At 42.8% G+C, this 16024-nt stretch overlaps 1 protein-coding gene across 1 annotated transcript in view; it reads left to right on the top strand.

Annotated features, from left to right (window-relative positions):
- LOC125723452 (uncharacterized) overlaps positions 1 to 14873 on the top strand; it is a 31591-nt gene extending 16718 nt beyond the window's left edge. Inside the window, exon 4 of the mRNA XM_049000052.1 lies at positions 14261 to 14873. Within this exon, the coding sequence (XP_048856009.1) occupies positions 14261 to 14873 (613 nt within the window). The remainder of the gene's footprint in view (positions 1 to 14260) is intronic.
- Positions 14874 to 16024: the final 1151 nt, after the last annotated feature.

The raw sequence follows: 16024 nt of genomic DNA, 5'->3' as shown, positions 1-16024 counted from the left end.
GATGACCAGGGGGGACAAACAAAAGCTTTATAGTCTGACAGAAAGTGGAAATTGTTCCATAAAGGAGATTGTTGACCTATTACTTTTTCGGCGTTGTACCATGCAGCTAAGGTGGATGAAAAGATACAACCAAGTTTGTGTCGTGATTTACGAAGACCTACCAGTAAATCCCTGGAAAGGTAAGTCCTGGAGTCCGTGGGGATGCACTATAGCCGATTCAATACCTCTCCACGACACTACACTGCCTGCGTCTGTCCAAGTGCGCATAGCCCTAATTTGAAATGCCCAATGCTAGAGCTTAAAATCAGGGAGGGCGAGGCCACCGTCTGATTTGGTGCGCTGTAAAACTGAGAAGCGTTTCCTGGGTTGTCTGCCGTTCCAAATTAATTTGGATACAATGAAATTCAAATCTTCAAAATAATTTGGAGGTGGTACACATGGAATCATAAAAGACCAAAAGATAAGTGAGTAAAATATTCATTTTGATTGAACGGCATCTTCAGCTAGAGAAAGACGTGGAGACAAAAGGCTGGAGGAGATAAAGACAGCGCAGAAAGAAGATGACGTATACAGACAAGTGACAAACCACTGTTTCACAGAATGGCCAGAGAGATGTAAGTTAGATCCAGACATTAAACCATACTGGCAGCGCAGAATGGATTTTCACCTTGTTCACGACCTTCTCATGAAGGGAGAAGGACTTGTGATACCTCCCCCCTTGAGAGCGGATGTTCTTCAGCGTCTGCATGAAGGCTATCAGGGAATTACAAAATGCCGAGCCAAAGATACACTGTCAATATGGTGGCCCGGTATCACAGCACAGATTAGCCAGATGGTGGACAGCTGGGTCCTAAATGGCCAGATCTGCAAGTTTTTCGCAAGCAGGATGAGGAGAGAAGGCATCAGCAGGCAAAACACTACAACCGCAGACTCCGCTCCAGACCTCTCGCAGAACTGACATCTGGTCAGACAGTTTGGATTAGCACAGAAGGGACTGCTGGGAGTCGTCAGGCCTGCAGATACTCCTAGACCATATGTTGTAGAGACTGTAAAGTTCATCTTTGGCCTACAGGGACTGTTACTAGGTCAAGTTGACTGGAAAAACACCTGACAGAATGGACTTGTGAACAAAGAGGGAAGTTCAGTAGAAGAGAGAGAGAAAGAGAGAAGGAGGTTGTTGATAGCAGTAATAGAAATTAATGTCAAAAGGTACACAGCACATTTGACTTAAGCTAAAAGAAGGAGGTGTAATAATAGGACTACTGTTCCCTTAATGCTCTATTCCCCACATTGCTTTTGTGCCTTGTATGCAGTATTCCGTTGTTGTATTAAACACAATCTAACCATATACTGACAGTCCCATCTGCTCATTATACAGTTTAGTCAGGGTGATGGACTAAATCCCAGCAACTGAGGGGACAGTTAAGTTACTTTGGTTAGTCTTTATTTATTTATTATTTTTTTATTTTGGGTTATTTCTGTATGTTTTTCCCTTTTTTTAAATTTTCTTTAATTACATTTGGTTGTTTGGAGCCTATTGACACTTGGTAGAGGGATTTAATGGACAATAAAGAATGTGCATCCTATCCTATCCTGTAAGGCCTTCAAGTTTGTCTGGTGGCCCACAGGCCAGCAAGTAAAGGCAGTTTAAAGTTTATAAAAGTTTAGATGAATGCAAGTATTTTCTGGCTGATCATGTACACGGGACTGATTGCTTCCTAATCGTATAGTTTTTATTGTTTATCGTTTTATATGTTTTATCCTGATTAATTTGCAAGGTATAATGACAGACAGACAATATGTAAAAGAATTGTATGTAAATCAATTTTGAAATTAGCCTAGGGCTGGGCAATATTGTACAATAGTAAAGTTTTTTTTCATATGAAATGATATTAATAATTATTACGATATAATTTTATTCCATATTTTTACTTAAAATTCACATAATTGCGTTTAAAAAGGCAACGTGAAAATTGAGAAACGTGGAAATTGAATTGACTGCAAACTGAAATCTAAATTTAATAAATCATATATATGATATTTGAAAATAGCCTTTGTAGAATTCTATGTGAAGACCCTCTGGGCCAGGCGCCCTGCCGCTCTGCATTGTTTTCTTTGCATGTACAACTTTGTACTCCATAATTTTTATATTTTATCACGAAGCCTGAAGAGCAATATGAACTGTATCATGCTTTAAGTAAATTGTCTCATCCTTTATTAGATTTAAACACAGACACAATCCACAGCAAACTGCACTTACAGCCTTCATCCTGCTCTTCAGTCTCTGAGGTGCTGCATCTAAATGGGGACTCGTCAAAAAGCCAAGTGGAGCTGTCATGAATGAAGGCCTTGTTCAAGCTTCCCCTGCCTGACAGCAGGTTAGTCTCTCATTTGACTAAAGTATATTTAACTTCTACAGAACTTTGTAGGCTCATCTAGGATGGAGAATTTCTGCTGCTGAGCGCGTTAGAAAAGATTCTCAGAGGGAGATACTGTCATGCCCTGCTCGTCGGCTCCTCGTGTGTGCCACGCCCCCGGATTACCCACGTGTTCTTTCCCGATTGTACCCAGCTGTGTCTGATTATTTTCAATCAGTCCTGTGTATTTCAGTCCGTGTCTTACCTGAGTCCTTCGTCCGTCATTGATGTCTGTTGCCGTCCTGTGTTCCCTGCCCCTGATTTCCTGAAAATAAACCCCGTTCGTCCCGAATCCGGCCTGCCTGCTTCCTGATTCCCCGCTTGCCCTCACGATCGCCGCTCTGCCCGCGATCTCCCGTGACTGATACGAGTCCTAGGTGCCTGCTGGGTACATATTCAAGACAGAGTTAGGACCGACGCCAATAATTCTGCACCAGATTAGAGGAAAAAATTGTATCTTACTGAAAATTTCATTCATAGAATTTTACCTTAGACTTGGTCAGCAGCCATGTGGATAAATTTCAGAACTACAGACGGTCTGTGGGTTGGGGGTGACAGGCAGGTTGGCAGGTGGGGGCACGCGGAATGCTCCTGGGGGTGTGGTGGGTGTGCTTATATGATTTACAGGAGCCGAGGCTAACAAAGGCACTAAACTGCACAAACAGCCTCCTGTACGAAGTTTTACATGAAAAGAGGCCATGGGCATGTTGGCGCTATGTTTCTCAGCAGACTGACTAATACAGCCAACTGGACCATCTACCTCTTCAAAAACATCCATGCAGAGTTTCCTGCCTGTTTCTGACAGCTTTCACTGTTATTCTTTTGCTCCAGTCCTTTGCACTTTTCCAGGTTTTAGTACCTTGACCTTTGCAATCTGGAGGATTGCTACCCTCCAACTAGCTGTTTTGGGTCAAAATGGCCCCATCTGTGTTAATTTGCATCATTAATTACAACATAAATTGATACATTCCAGATGAATTTTTAAGGTAATTTCAACAAAAGCCTGTAATATCATTTTCGACCACCATGTGACACCACAAGCCATTGGAAAACCACTAAGATGTCAATATGAGATTTGGCAGAACTGAAAATATGATGTTAAATATATCACAGTGCAATAGTTTTAAAAATAAATCACTGACTTTGCACGACTATTTTATGTGTTTTGTCAAATAAAAAACCTGAAGTATTTGAACTTGAACTGATACTGAGCAAAATATTACCTCTTACTTACATGAAGGTTCGCATTATCTATGATGTAGAATAAAAGACACAAGTAAACAATCCATTTCTTTGTTTTAACAATACAAATGTTAAAGTAAGAAAACAAGATGATACAACAATTCAAATTACATATTAGAACAGCAAAATCAGATTGTAATCTGGTAAAACTGCAAAATACAAACATCAGTAAATCAAACAATAATCAAATAACACAAAAATCCAACTATGAATGAACACTGAACAATAACCAATCAAAAACATTGCAAATGCTCTGCACTAGTGTTGTACATGTACATGTGTGTGGTTTGCTGACATAACATATACAAGTAGCACAAAGCCTGGTCGTCTCGCAGACCTTTGTACAGTAATGGCATCTCAGCCTTTTCTCAGGTCGGGGCTTTTGTTCCGGAGCCTGTGCAGCCAAGCTGCCACCAGGACTGGAGGGCTCTGTCTCCAGGGACCTTGGGAGGCAGCAAGATAAGAGATGAGCTAACGAAAAACATCTGGTGATCCTGTGCAGGGACGTCACTCGCAGAAAATGGATGCTGATTTGTAAGTGGGGGCTTTTCTCCTCTGTATGCGGGGAACCCCTGTTCAAACAAGAGCAATTAACAGGAAACGTCTTCTAACTTAAGGGGTGAACTGCTTCATCTGAGAAAACTAGACTTAGGAAACAGGGAGCATCAGCGACACATCAATAGAGCAGCAAATGTTCCACTGAGGATTAATATATACAGCAGTAAACTGACTGACATCTCATACAGCCATATTGTATCAAATACACAGATACTGAGGATACAACATGAAACGGTCTGGGGGAGGGGAAACATTTCCGCATGTAGGGGGTTGGAGGCATTTAATTATTTACAGAAAATTCCACAGAGCCAATGTAGGAACCTGAGGCCAGTTTAACACAGGTCACTGTCCATGGTGCTGAAACCTCTGCTTGATGGGCTGGTGCTGAACGAATAGGACGACTGACCAAAGTATCTCACTGTCTGATTCCACTGACTGACACCTTCTCAAGTCAGAGCGGCTGTGTGAGAGAGACCCAATACGGGTTTAACTCTTGTTTCACTGACCTCTTCACGATACTCATATATATAGAATCTTACATGTATGTTTGCAATGCAGGTGTAGTAACAGCATTAGAATCGGTGCTTATGAAAAAGGGCAAATAGGCCTAATCTTTGAAATTTCCATAAGAGATACTGACTTTTATTCTCTGGAATGATTGTTATCTTCTGTCAAATTAAGATGAAGGGCATTAAGACAGGACAGCTGTCCAACGTATCTCAGTATGTGTTTCCACTGACTGACACCTTCACATGTAATGTGACTGTTAACAATGAGGAAAATTTTACAAGTTACTATAGGAAGCAATATTTACATGCCTGTAGCTTTCATTTCTCACCACAGAAAACCCAAAAAAAAAGAAATAAGAAATACATTCATGTTATATCCAATATATCACTTCCTCATTTAAAATCATAAAACATATCTGACTGTTAATCTCTATGTTTTAATAATTTCAATAGCATTGCGTGATTTGCTTATTTTTTTCAAAAGCCACTGTGGAAGCGAAATTTAAAGAAGTTTGGTCCGCTTATAACAGCATTGGGTAAGAGAGCCGAGGGCTGCTGGGATTGTTCTCAATGTCTTGTTGGTGCCGTGTGGGTTGTGCTGCACTAACAGCTTCAAGTTATGAGATAACATGAGCAGATGCCATTACGTCATTAGTGCTACACAAGATATTGTCATGACCTGGCTCAAGGCCATAAGAAAAAGTGGACCAGTGTTAAATCACTGTGCCCTCAGACCTCTTCAGATTGCAAGCCCATTTAAATGGCACAGAGGTACACAATGGGTGGCCTGTATCTGCTTCACTTAATGTACACCAAAGACCTCATATGAGGACCACAAGAGCCACCCCAGATTTACCCACCATCATGAGAAAGACTAAGATCAACATGGATCAAATGGCCTATTTGGGTGTACAACCACCCCCAGACCACTCTGACTGGCTTCGGGTTTTTGAGACAATATGAGAAGGGCAGGTGCCCTTTTGCGTGGAATTTTTCCTTCTTCCTCTTTTTGTTTTCTTCAAGTGCCAACAAGAGAAATTAATGACAATGCCAAAGCATCTGTAATTGCAACAATTTTCTAGGAGAAGGGGTGTGTTTTTGACACAAGTGCAGGGGTGCCAATATTTTTGGCCATGACTGTAATAGTTATTTGTGATTTGTAATAATTATTTAATTTTATCGATCCATCTACTTACCTACACTAAAAAATGTACTGTTGGATGTAATTAATTTTAAGACTAGTAGTTACATGAAATTACTTTCTAAGAGCATTTTATTTTGTAATTCAAATTTTTCTTATTTTTCAAACCAAAAAGTTACAGCACTTCAGCCATTCACATTTATAAAACAATATGACCAATCACTAGTTCAACCTCCCAGCCATTTATCCTTCAAAAACATGGCCCTAGAAACGTTCCCACATTTTCATCATATCTTGTTTCCCATTTAGTCTGTCCAACATTTTTTCATATGAAGCTGCCTTAATCATCTCATCGGTCCATTCCTATATATTGCGGATTATTGAGGATTTCAAATGCCTTAATATTACCCTCATGGCAGTTATGAGTCCCACCATCACAGCCTTAAACTGTTTATTATTCCCCTTTGGCAATTCCGCTCTATCTCCTAGCAGACAGAGTCGGGTTTGTGGGGTAAAGTAAAGCCTAGCCATTTGTCCAGGAGACCAAGAACTCTACCCCAAAATGGATATACCTGAGAGCACTGCCACAGCATGTGTAAATAAGCCCCCACCTGCCTTATAAAATTCCAACACTGATCAGTATTAATTAGTCCAGTTCTATTTAGTCTAACTAGTGTCCAGTATTATCTGTGTATAATTTTATACTGAATAAATGTACCTTTTACTTCCCTATAATATTTCCCCACTCTAGAAAGTATTCTTGACCATTCATCTTCTTGCCATTGTTTCCATACTTTTTCCTATTTGTATTTCAGGATTGTGCCAAATTGAGGAATATGGCTGCATGTCATGTGATACTTTAAGCTTCTTATGTATTTTGATCCATATATTCCTCAAAAAAGATATTATCGGGTTTGTGTTTCTTATATTGTCCCCCTATTGTGACAGAATGTGCAGAGGTTGAAATAGTGAAGCCAAATTGCTCTCGATAGCTATCCAGTCCACATCAGAATTCACATTCTTCCAGTGATAGTAGAGTTTGGCTATTTCAAATGACATGCTATATAATCTAACATCTGGCAATCCTAGACCTCCCTTGTCTCTGGGCGAAGTAATTTTAATCCTATAGGTTTTTTCTTTCCCTACAAAAATCTTTTACTATACTCTCGTACTGTTCAAATATCCTTTCCGGAATATTAAATGGAAGCATCATAGAGAGATAATTAACTTGAGGCACCACAACCATTTTAGTAACATTAACTTTCCCCCCATGAGGATAATTTCAATGCTTTCCATTTGTCCATATTAGGTTTAATTTTGTTCAATGAGGGTTCAAAATTCTGAATTATTATTTTGTCAATATATAAACAGATTTAAATTTCATGTTTATAGTTCAATTTTATGTTATATAAACAAAATAATTTTAATACAGTGCATTTTTTTATTAATTCAACAGCACCCATGTTCAATCCACTTAAGTTTGGAAGGTGTATTGGAAGGTAACGCAGATATTTCTTAAGTGGGCATCCAGAGATATCGTCCCCCCTCCAAGCACCCCTTTTCTCCACTAGTTCTGTATGGAGCTCGACAGGAGGAATGGAGAGGTAGAGAAAGGGGTTAGTCTCACACATAATGTAATACAAAATAAAGAGTAAATACAAGTGCCATGAAGCAGAATTGAGCTCCAGCAGGCCTCGACTTACAGTAAAGGAATTGTAAGGCAGACATGCTAACAAAACAGCTTTACATTCCCAATTCCAAACCATTAATGGGCAACCTTAGAGTGACGACGGCTAAAAAAAACCTTAGCTATAAGCAGGAATGAAACATTGTGAAAAGCCAAGACTCCACATGAACATGTTCTCCCCTTGCAGAGTCAGATCACGCATTTGAAGTGTTCCCAAGTGTTTGTGTGTTTTAGGTTCCTGTTAGTGAGGGGTCCTTTGCCGTTCTGTCTGACATCCAACAGAAAGTCCACTGTGTCTCTGCAACTTAAGCTGAGTCAGTGTAAGTGTGTGGCTCAGTAGCTCAAGTATTTGGGCTTGTAATCCAAAGTTTACTGGTTTAAATCCAGCTTCAGATGGATAACTGTATGTTTATGGGCCATTGAGTTATGAAAAATAATCAATGTAGTGAATCACTATATTCTCAAATTACTTCTTGTACTTTTATGAACAACACCGTTTATTAAACAAACAAATCTGCATTGGCAGAATGAAGAATTAAAAATGAAAATAAACTATCATTTAAGAAACTGTGGAAAACTGAATTTACAATATTTGTAAATTGAAGGAAGAGTCCATTAACGTAACGGAAAATGTGCTGGTAATTTTCTGCCAGTACATTTTCCATTTTTTGGTGGATTTTTTTTTTTACAGTGTATGACACGCTTGAATTCACTGAGCTCAAGTGTATGTGAAAATTAATATATTTACATCTAGTATGTTTCATGGCTTCACTGTATTTCCCACTGCAATGATCAGTTTCATCTAACTGGTGATGTTAAAGGCAGAGCTGAAATTTAGTTTAGTCATGACCTCAAAATTTAATTGAGTAGGTATTCTGTACAACCAGACGGAACTGCTGGTTGGGCTGGTCATCACCTGCATTTTCTAAGTGAGGTCTAAATGTAAAGTTTCAAATTGCACAATATATATTAATCTGTTTTTAATGTTTTTACAAAATATTTTTTATGTGTTTGCATCTTATATTTTGTATAATGGGCTTGTACATTTGATTCTTCCTTGATTTTGGTGTAATGAAGTGTAACTAGTGAAAAAGAGAGAAGCTTTTGGGAAGCATTATTGAACTTATTGTCCAGAGTCACTTGGGTGACAATTAAGGTCAATATAAATCACCTATTACCCACTGTAATCCTTTGTATTCCCCCGCACACTCTGTTAACAAAATAAGAGGGTTGAAGTCAAATCAGGTTAAAAATGTAAATTTGATCCTCCGCCTATCGCGGAAGATGCGTTCCAGACCCATCAGCGATAGGTGAAAATCCACGATACAGAAAGACCATATACATTTTTTTTTAGGTTTAAGCCTTAACATACCCCTCCCACATGCTTTAAACACATGTAAACTCATTAAAACAACACATATATCTGTTTGTCGGGCTAAGGATATGAGTGACATAAAAATAATAATAATAATAATAATAAAATAATAATATGTAATATATATACACACACACACGCAACTTTCTCTCTATATATGTAATGGAATATATAAAAATAAAAACATATATGGCTCTTACACATTCTTTTCATCCTTCTTCATGTAGCGTACTGTTGATTCATTCAAGCCATAATGGCGAACGCCGTCCGCATAACGCTTTCCTTCCCGAAGCACATCCAGAAGTTTTACCTTCTCCTGAATGGTCAACGTCTTCCATCGTAGGGCTTAGAACAAAACGAAAACAATCGGACCACAAACAATGTACGGGATACGCAGAGAATTGTGAGGCGTCGGAGGAAAATCCGCAATATAGTGGGGGAATCGCTGTAATGTGAAATCTGCCAATCCTGGTTTTCAGCACCATGGAGAGAAACCTGTGATTTATAGGGACCTATTATGCCCATTTTCACTGTTCATAATTGGATTTTTATCTTCTGCTAGAATAGATTCACCCTTTTAATAGGTGATATCCTAGAATCCAATATATTATTGCAGGGCTATTTTCATTTGATGTTAACTAAATGTGATATATTTATTTTTACTTTTGATATCTCGTCCTTTTCCCCTTATCTGATAAGAGCCGCTGTCCGCTGAGACAAGCTGGTGTGTTTTTACTGCTCACTGAAAAGTGGGTGGTGCGGACATTGCGTATTACATCACACTCTGAGACAGTCACTGATTGGTGGGCTCTGAGGGGGCGGTGTGACCTGAAAATCATCCATCAATCAACCCAGGATGGGGGGCCAGCCCATCGCAGAGCACACTCACACACCATTCACTCACACATGCTCTCCTACGGGCAATTTAGCAAGTCCAATTAGCCTCAGCATGTCTTTGGAATGTGGGGGGAAACCGAAGTACCCAGAGGAAACCCCACGACGACATGGGGAGAACATGCAAACTCAGCACACATGTGACCCATGCCGAGACTCGAACCTGGAACCCAGAGGTGTGAGGCAACAGTGCTAACCACTGTACTGCTCCTGAAAATCATGAACTATTTGAAGTATTGAAGTATGAAGTATTTTTGAAATCTTTATGAAATTTTTATATTTATTAAATCAAAACATTGGGCAGTATACATGTTATAGCTACTTATTAATGAATAAGCAATATAATAAGATTCAATTTTGCTTTCACTACTTAAAGCGCCAGAACAACGTATTTGAAAAATTCAACAGCTATATCTCTTACCAGAAATCAGGAACAGGTTAAGAAAATCCACAGACTTCGTCGCGAGCAGTTTAATATACGAACTATTTCCTTCTACCCAACTCCACACACCAATAATATCACTGCGCAGCAGATATCGCCAGGGAGCTCGCGCTTGTGTCTAATGCGCAGTGATACGAGTAGTGTACTTCGATAGAAGCCCGACATTTCTACGGCTGATATTTCCAAACCTGAACAACTCCCAGCAGAACTTTGATGAATAGATAGCATTAAGTCCCCTCTAAAATATCTTTTTATATCCCCCCCCCCCAAATTTATGTAGTACTGCTCATAGTATTCTCAACAAAAACTAATCATGCTAGTATCCCGTCAGTGTCACAGGCTAGTAAACATGTTATGTATCTTATTTGACCGTACCGCAAATTTTTTTACCTGCGAAATGTGGTTCCCTGTTTTCTAGTTTTAACATTCCTCATGTTGTTGCAGTTTCGAAAATAGTCGGTTCACTAAGTCATATCTATGAATCCTCTATTTCACAATTACCGCGCCAACATCGCGTATCGGCATACAGGGTTTCGAATCTATGGCGGTGCTGCCTACGCTACTACCAGTCACATGACACAGGAGCTACCGTATACCCGCCAATCGGGAGCCGGCTAGATCAACCACGCCCACCCGTCACATAGAGAAGAGTGAGGCGAAAGAAGCGAATCAGTTAAAAAATGTCACCATCAACGCAGTGTTCAGTAGTCTGAAGATATTTTACTTTAAGCAAGGCACAAAATAAAGTTGTAGTATTTGTAATAAAATTTGAAGATTAGCCATCCCCAAGGAGCTGACAGGAAAGCCAGGTACAGGTTTAGTCCTCCTTAATCAGCTTGTCGTTTACTAAATGTCGGCAAATAAGCGTGCCTTTTTCTGTGATTTTTTTTTTCAGTTTAATTGACACTTAACGAAGTAATCTGAGACCTGAGATGTAACATTGGCAACGATGGTCATTTTTACAATCATAGATTTTAACATTGAGGACGTGTGTCTCATGTCATTTTCACATAGAGGGAGTTTAATTGTTTTTATCTGTGACTGTGTGTCAACATATGTCTATTTAGTTATGTCACTCAAATGTATGATTAGTATTGACATTTCCGTAGACTACTATGTTGTAATAAAACTGCATGGTCCTCTGGGAGTTGGGCAATAGAACGGAATTGTAAAGTATCAATAAGAAACACTATTAATGAAGTAGCCGCCCTAACCTTTTACTTTGTATGAAGTGTGCATACAAAACACAAATAATGCAGTTGTACTGTTATGTATATAATTTAAAAGGTATACTTGCCAGCAAAAGATTGAGTTAATAAAATTAAATGAAAAATATTAAGACCCCTTGTCATTCATAGTATTATATACTTCTAAATTTTACAAAGTCTTTTTTTCTCTCATATATTTAAGTTTTTGAAATTGATAATCTGGAAAACTGCTGCCTGGGATCCGCTATCCATTCTTGACTCTTGGAATAGGAATTGAAGTCGAATCAAACAGCCTTACAGCACCCTCTTGTGACATACAGTAATACGGAAAACAGAACAATTACTAACTGAACGCAACATCCCCCCTTTACTTATGTATTCTTCTTCCTGCAGCAACACTGTATTCTATAAAAGACACGCCTTACCTGTAACATTTCTTCCTTTAAGGTCACTACACCCCAGACAAAACAATAATGTAAGTTCAACAAAAAACATTGTGCTTGTGCCTTCCTATAACTGCACAACCATTTCACTATGAACTGCCTGTTTTGCTTCCAACAGAAATCAATTACTATTAGAAATGTTTTAAAACATTTGTACATCTTACTTTGAAAAACTTTCATGTTACGTCTTAAAACATTTGTGTAACTAAAAAACTATGGTCAAGTTATATTGCCAAAAAAACCTCATCTGATAAATTTGTACAATTTGTGCAACATGTTTGAAAAATAAACAATGTACAACTATATTCAAGTTAGATTAACAACAACACATTTGATAAATGCATACATTTTGAACAACACCTGTAAATGTTACATCTTTCAAAAAACTTTCATGTAACATTTTAAAACATCTGTACATCTTTGAAAAACTTTCATGTTACATTTTAAAACATCTGTACATCTTACTTTGAAAAACTTTCATGTTACGTCTTAAAACATTTGTGTAACTAAAAAATTAGGGTCAAGTTATATTACCAAAAAAACTTCATCTGATAAATTTATATAATTTGTGCAACATGTTTGAAAAATAAACAATGTACAACTATGTTCAAGTTAGATTAAGAACAACACATTTGATAAATGCATACATTTGGTATAACATCTGTAAAATGTTACACTACTTGATAATGGTTGTCCGTTCTTCCCCATTGCTAGCATTCCGATCTTTTGCTCACCCCACACATGGATATTACATTATAAGTTTTTTCAACGCTTGCATCTCCTTACGCCCCCGACTATCCTTGAACAGCGTGTGGAAGAAATCCCCCTTTTCTTCAAACATCCGCATCCAAGTCACGAACGGTATTCTCAGCCCAAAACAGTCGCATTTAGGCCGCTGACATATATTCAGCATTCTGTCCCCAAGCTCCCCGGTCGCGTCCCACTTTATAAAGGTCCTCCGATCTTTACCTTCATCAGGATTTTTAAACTGCATGGCCATATTGTAGATGTTCCCCCGATTGTCATGGTTGGTGGTCACTTTCATCATCGGGACGCTGATAGACTTCAAGTTTTCCCATTCATCTTCAGAGAAACTCAGTAGATGCGGGTCGTCTTTCGCGGGGTCTGTGCCGTCTACGGCGATCTGAAACATGTGCAGTTCCTCCTCATCGTAGTCAAAGAGCCAGATCAGTTTATCCCCGTTGGGCATCTCGCAGGTACAGATGTAGCCGCTTGAATTTTCCCCTCCCAGCCGGCTGCCTGCCGGTTGCCTGCCAAAAGCCAGCCAAAGGGACTGACCCCCCTCCTTATGGGGGTGAGCCTAAATTCTCGTCTAAACCCGCCCATTTATTCACTTGCACTTGTTACCATGAGATGGCGCTTTCTTTACAAAAACACATTTTAGTTGTGGTCACAAGTTTACATACAACAGGTATCAACCAGAATCTTTTGGTAGCCATTAGCAAGCCTCTGGCATAATTCTGGCTGAATATTTGACCACTCTTCTTTGCAGAATTTCTAGTTCATTTAAACTAGTTGGGTTCCAGGCACAGACCTGGCTTTTCAGCATAACCCACAACTGTTTTGAAGCTTGGCATCCTGATCAGGAGTGACAATTTATATAAGAACATAAGAAATGTATAAACAAGAGGAGGCCATTCAGCCCATCAAGCTCATTTGAGGAGAACTGTAATAGCTCAGCAACTAATAGCTAACTATTTTGTTGTTCTAATATTCATTTATTGTATTGTATTATTCCTGTAATATAATGTGATTGCACATTTTATACTTCAACGTTTAATCTGTTGCATGTTATAAACTGTGAAAAGGCTGGTATTGTGTGTTTTCTTACAGTTTTTTTTCAATTGCTAAGACAGTGCCATAGATTCTACTCTGTCTCTTCACATACATGATCCATCATTGGCATTGCTCTGGAGAAATATCTTGGCATACAGCATTCATTGTTTCTGTGACGCCCGCTCCGTCCGCTCCTCGTGTGTGCCACGCCCCCTGATTACCCACGTGTGCTTCCCTGATCGTCTCCAGCTTTGTCCATTTACTTTGCTTGGTCCTGTCTTATTTAAGTCCTGGTCTTACCTGTTTGCCTTGTCTGTCATTGATGTCTGTTGCCGTCCTGTGTTCCCTGCCCCGGATATCTTTATTAAAACCCCGTTTTCCCCGTATCCCGCTTGCCTGCCTGCTCCTTCCGCACGATCGCCGCTCTGCTCGCGATCGCTGTCGTCTCCCGTGACAGAATGACAGACCAACAGAAGAAAAAGAGGAAGCAGAGGAGAAAGAGGGTCCTTGAGGCGTCGATTTGTTTGGGTACCTGCTCGCTCTCCAGCCCTAAGCTGCCCACAGAGGTCGAGGAGGAGGAGCTCGTCTTCTGCTCAGACCTAGGACCGCTTAGTCTTGGAGCCGACTCCCTGGCCAGGATCTGGGCTCCGAGTGTGGACGAAGGAGAGGAGCCCGTTTTGATCCAGGATCCAGAGCCGAGTCCCCCTAACCGGCTGCCGCCCCGCGAGCGGTATGTTTTCCGCCCGGAGCGACTGGACAACTGGGGAGGGCTGTGCGCGTTGAGAGACGCAATCCCGCGAGTGCCCCGCATCCCTACGAGGTCTACGCCCATCTCCTCCTCACGGGACGAACCCGTCCCTCCTCGCGCGGTGGCCCTTCCTGAAGCGTATCCCTCGCCACTGCTACAGGAGAGGGCTCGCCTGGCCGATCAATTCATCACCCTCCAAAGACTCTATTGGAGGGTGATAGGAGACCCGGCCGTTTCCGAGGGTCCCGAAGCAGCACTACTTGCTGCAAGGCTCCAGAGGGGTTTCGAGGTGTTCACTCCCGCGTCGGGAGGAGCCGACCTCGAGCGCCTCGCAGAGGACCTGCAGGAGCTACTCCTGCTCAGGAGAGCTCCAGACCCCTCGTCGACGCAGCCGCTTCCGCCGCCTGCATGATCGTCTTCTCTGCCGCCTGCTGCTCATGAGCAGGCACTTCCTCTGTCCACGGACCCCGCGCCCGTGCTGCCGCCTCCGTCGCCTGCGAAGCCAGCGCAGCTCGCGCAGCCGCCGTCGCTTGCGCAGCCAGCGCAGCTCGCACAGCCGCCGTCGTCTGTGCAGCCAGCCCCAGAGGAGCTCCCTCCGCCTGCGGCAGCCCCAGAGGCGCTCCCTCCGCCTGCGGCAGCCCCAGAGGCGCCCCCACTGCAGCAGCCTGCAGCTCCAGGGCAGGCGCCCCCACTGCAGCCACCTGCAGCTCCAGGGCAGGCGCCCCCACTGCAGCCACCTGCAGCTCCAGGGCAGGCGCCCCCACTGCAGCCACCAGCAGCTCCCGAGGCGCCCCCTGACCGCGCTCCAGGTCCTGACCGCGCTCCAGCGGCTCCCGATCCGCCGCCCTTGCCTGCGGCTCCGGCGCCTGAGCAGCCGCCTTCGCTCCCTGACGCGCCCGGAGGAGCGCGCCTTGGAGAGGGGGCTCCCACAGGGGCACGACTGCCTCTGTTGGTGGACCCCGCGCCTGCAGTTCCAGAGCCGGCGCCCACGCCCGAGGCGCTCCCCGTGCCTGCTGCAGCTCCCGGGCCGGCGCTCCCACTACAGCAGCCTGCAGCTCCCGGGTCGGCGCCCCCACAGCCTGACCGTGTTCCTGTCTCGGCGCCCCCACAGCCTGACCGTGTTCCTGTCCCGGCGCCCCCACAGCCTGACCGTGTTCCTGTCCCGGCGCCCCCACAGCCTGACCGTGTTCCTGTCCCGGCGCCCCCACAGCCTGACCGTGTTCCTGTCCCGGCGCCCCCACTCCCTGCAGCGGCTCCCGTCGCGCCCCCTGACCGCGCTGCAGCGGCTCCCGTCACGCCCCCTGACCACGCGGCAGCGGCTCCCGTCCCTGGCCCCGCTCCCGTCCCTGGCCCCGCTCCTGTGACTCCTCTGCCCTTGCCTCGGCATCCTCGGCCCCGACCGAGGGGCGTGATGTCCGTGTCCCGTAAGGGGCGGGGACACAGACGCAGGGCTGGGGTCCCTCCCGCCCGGCCCCCTGGCTTGCCCTCCCTCGCCTGCGCGCTGGCTTGGTTGGCGCCTGCGAGTCCTGGCCGTCCTGGTCGGCTGTTGCCTGCGGGTCCCCC

Source organism: Brienomyrus brachyistius, unplaced genomic scaffold, assembly GCF_023856365.1.
Source record: "Brienomyrus brachyistius isolate T26 unplaced genomic scaffold, BBRACH_0.4 scaffold48, whole genome shotgun sequence".
Taxonomy (NCBI): Eukaryota; Metazoa; Chordata; class Actinopteri; order Osteoglossiformes; family Mormyridae; genus Brienomyrus; species Brienomyrus brachyistius.
This window is presented reverse-complemented; position numbering and strand designations above follow the sequence as displayed.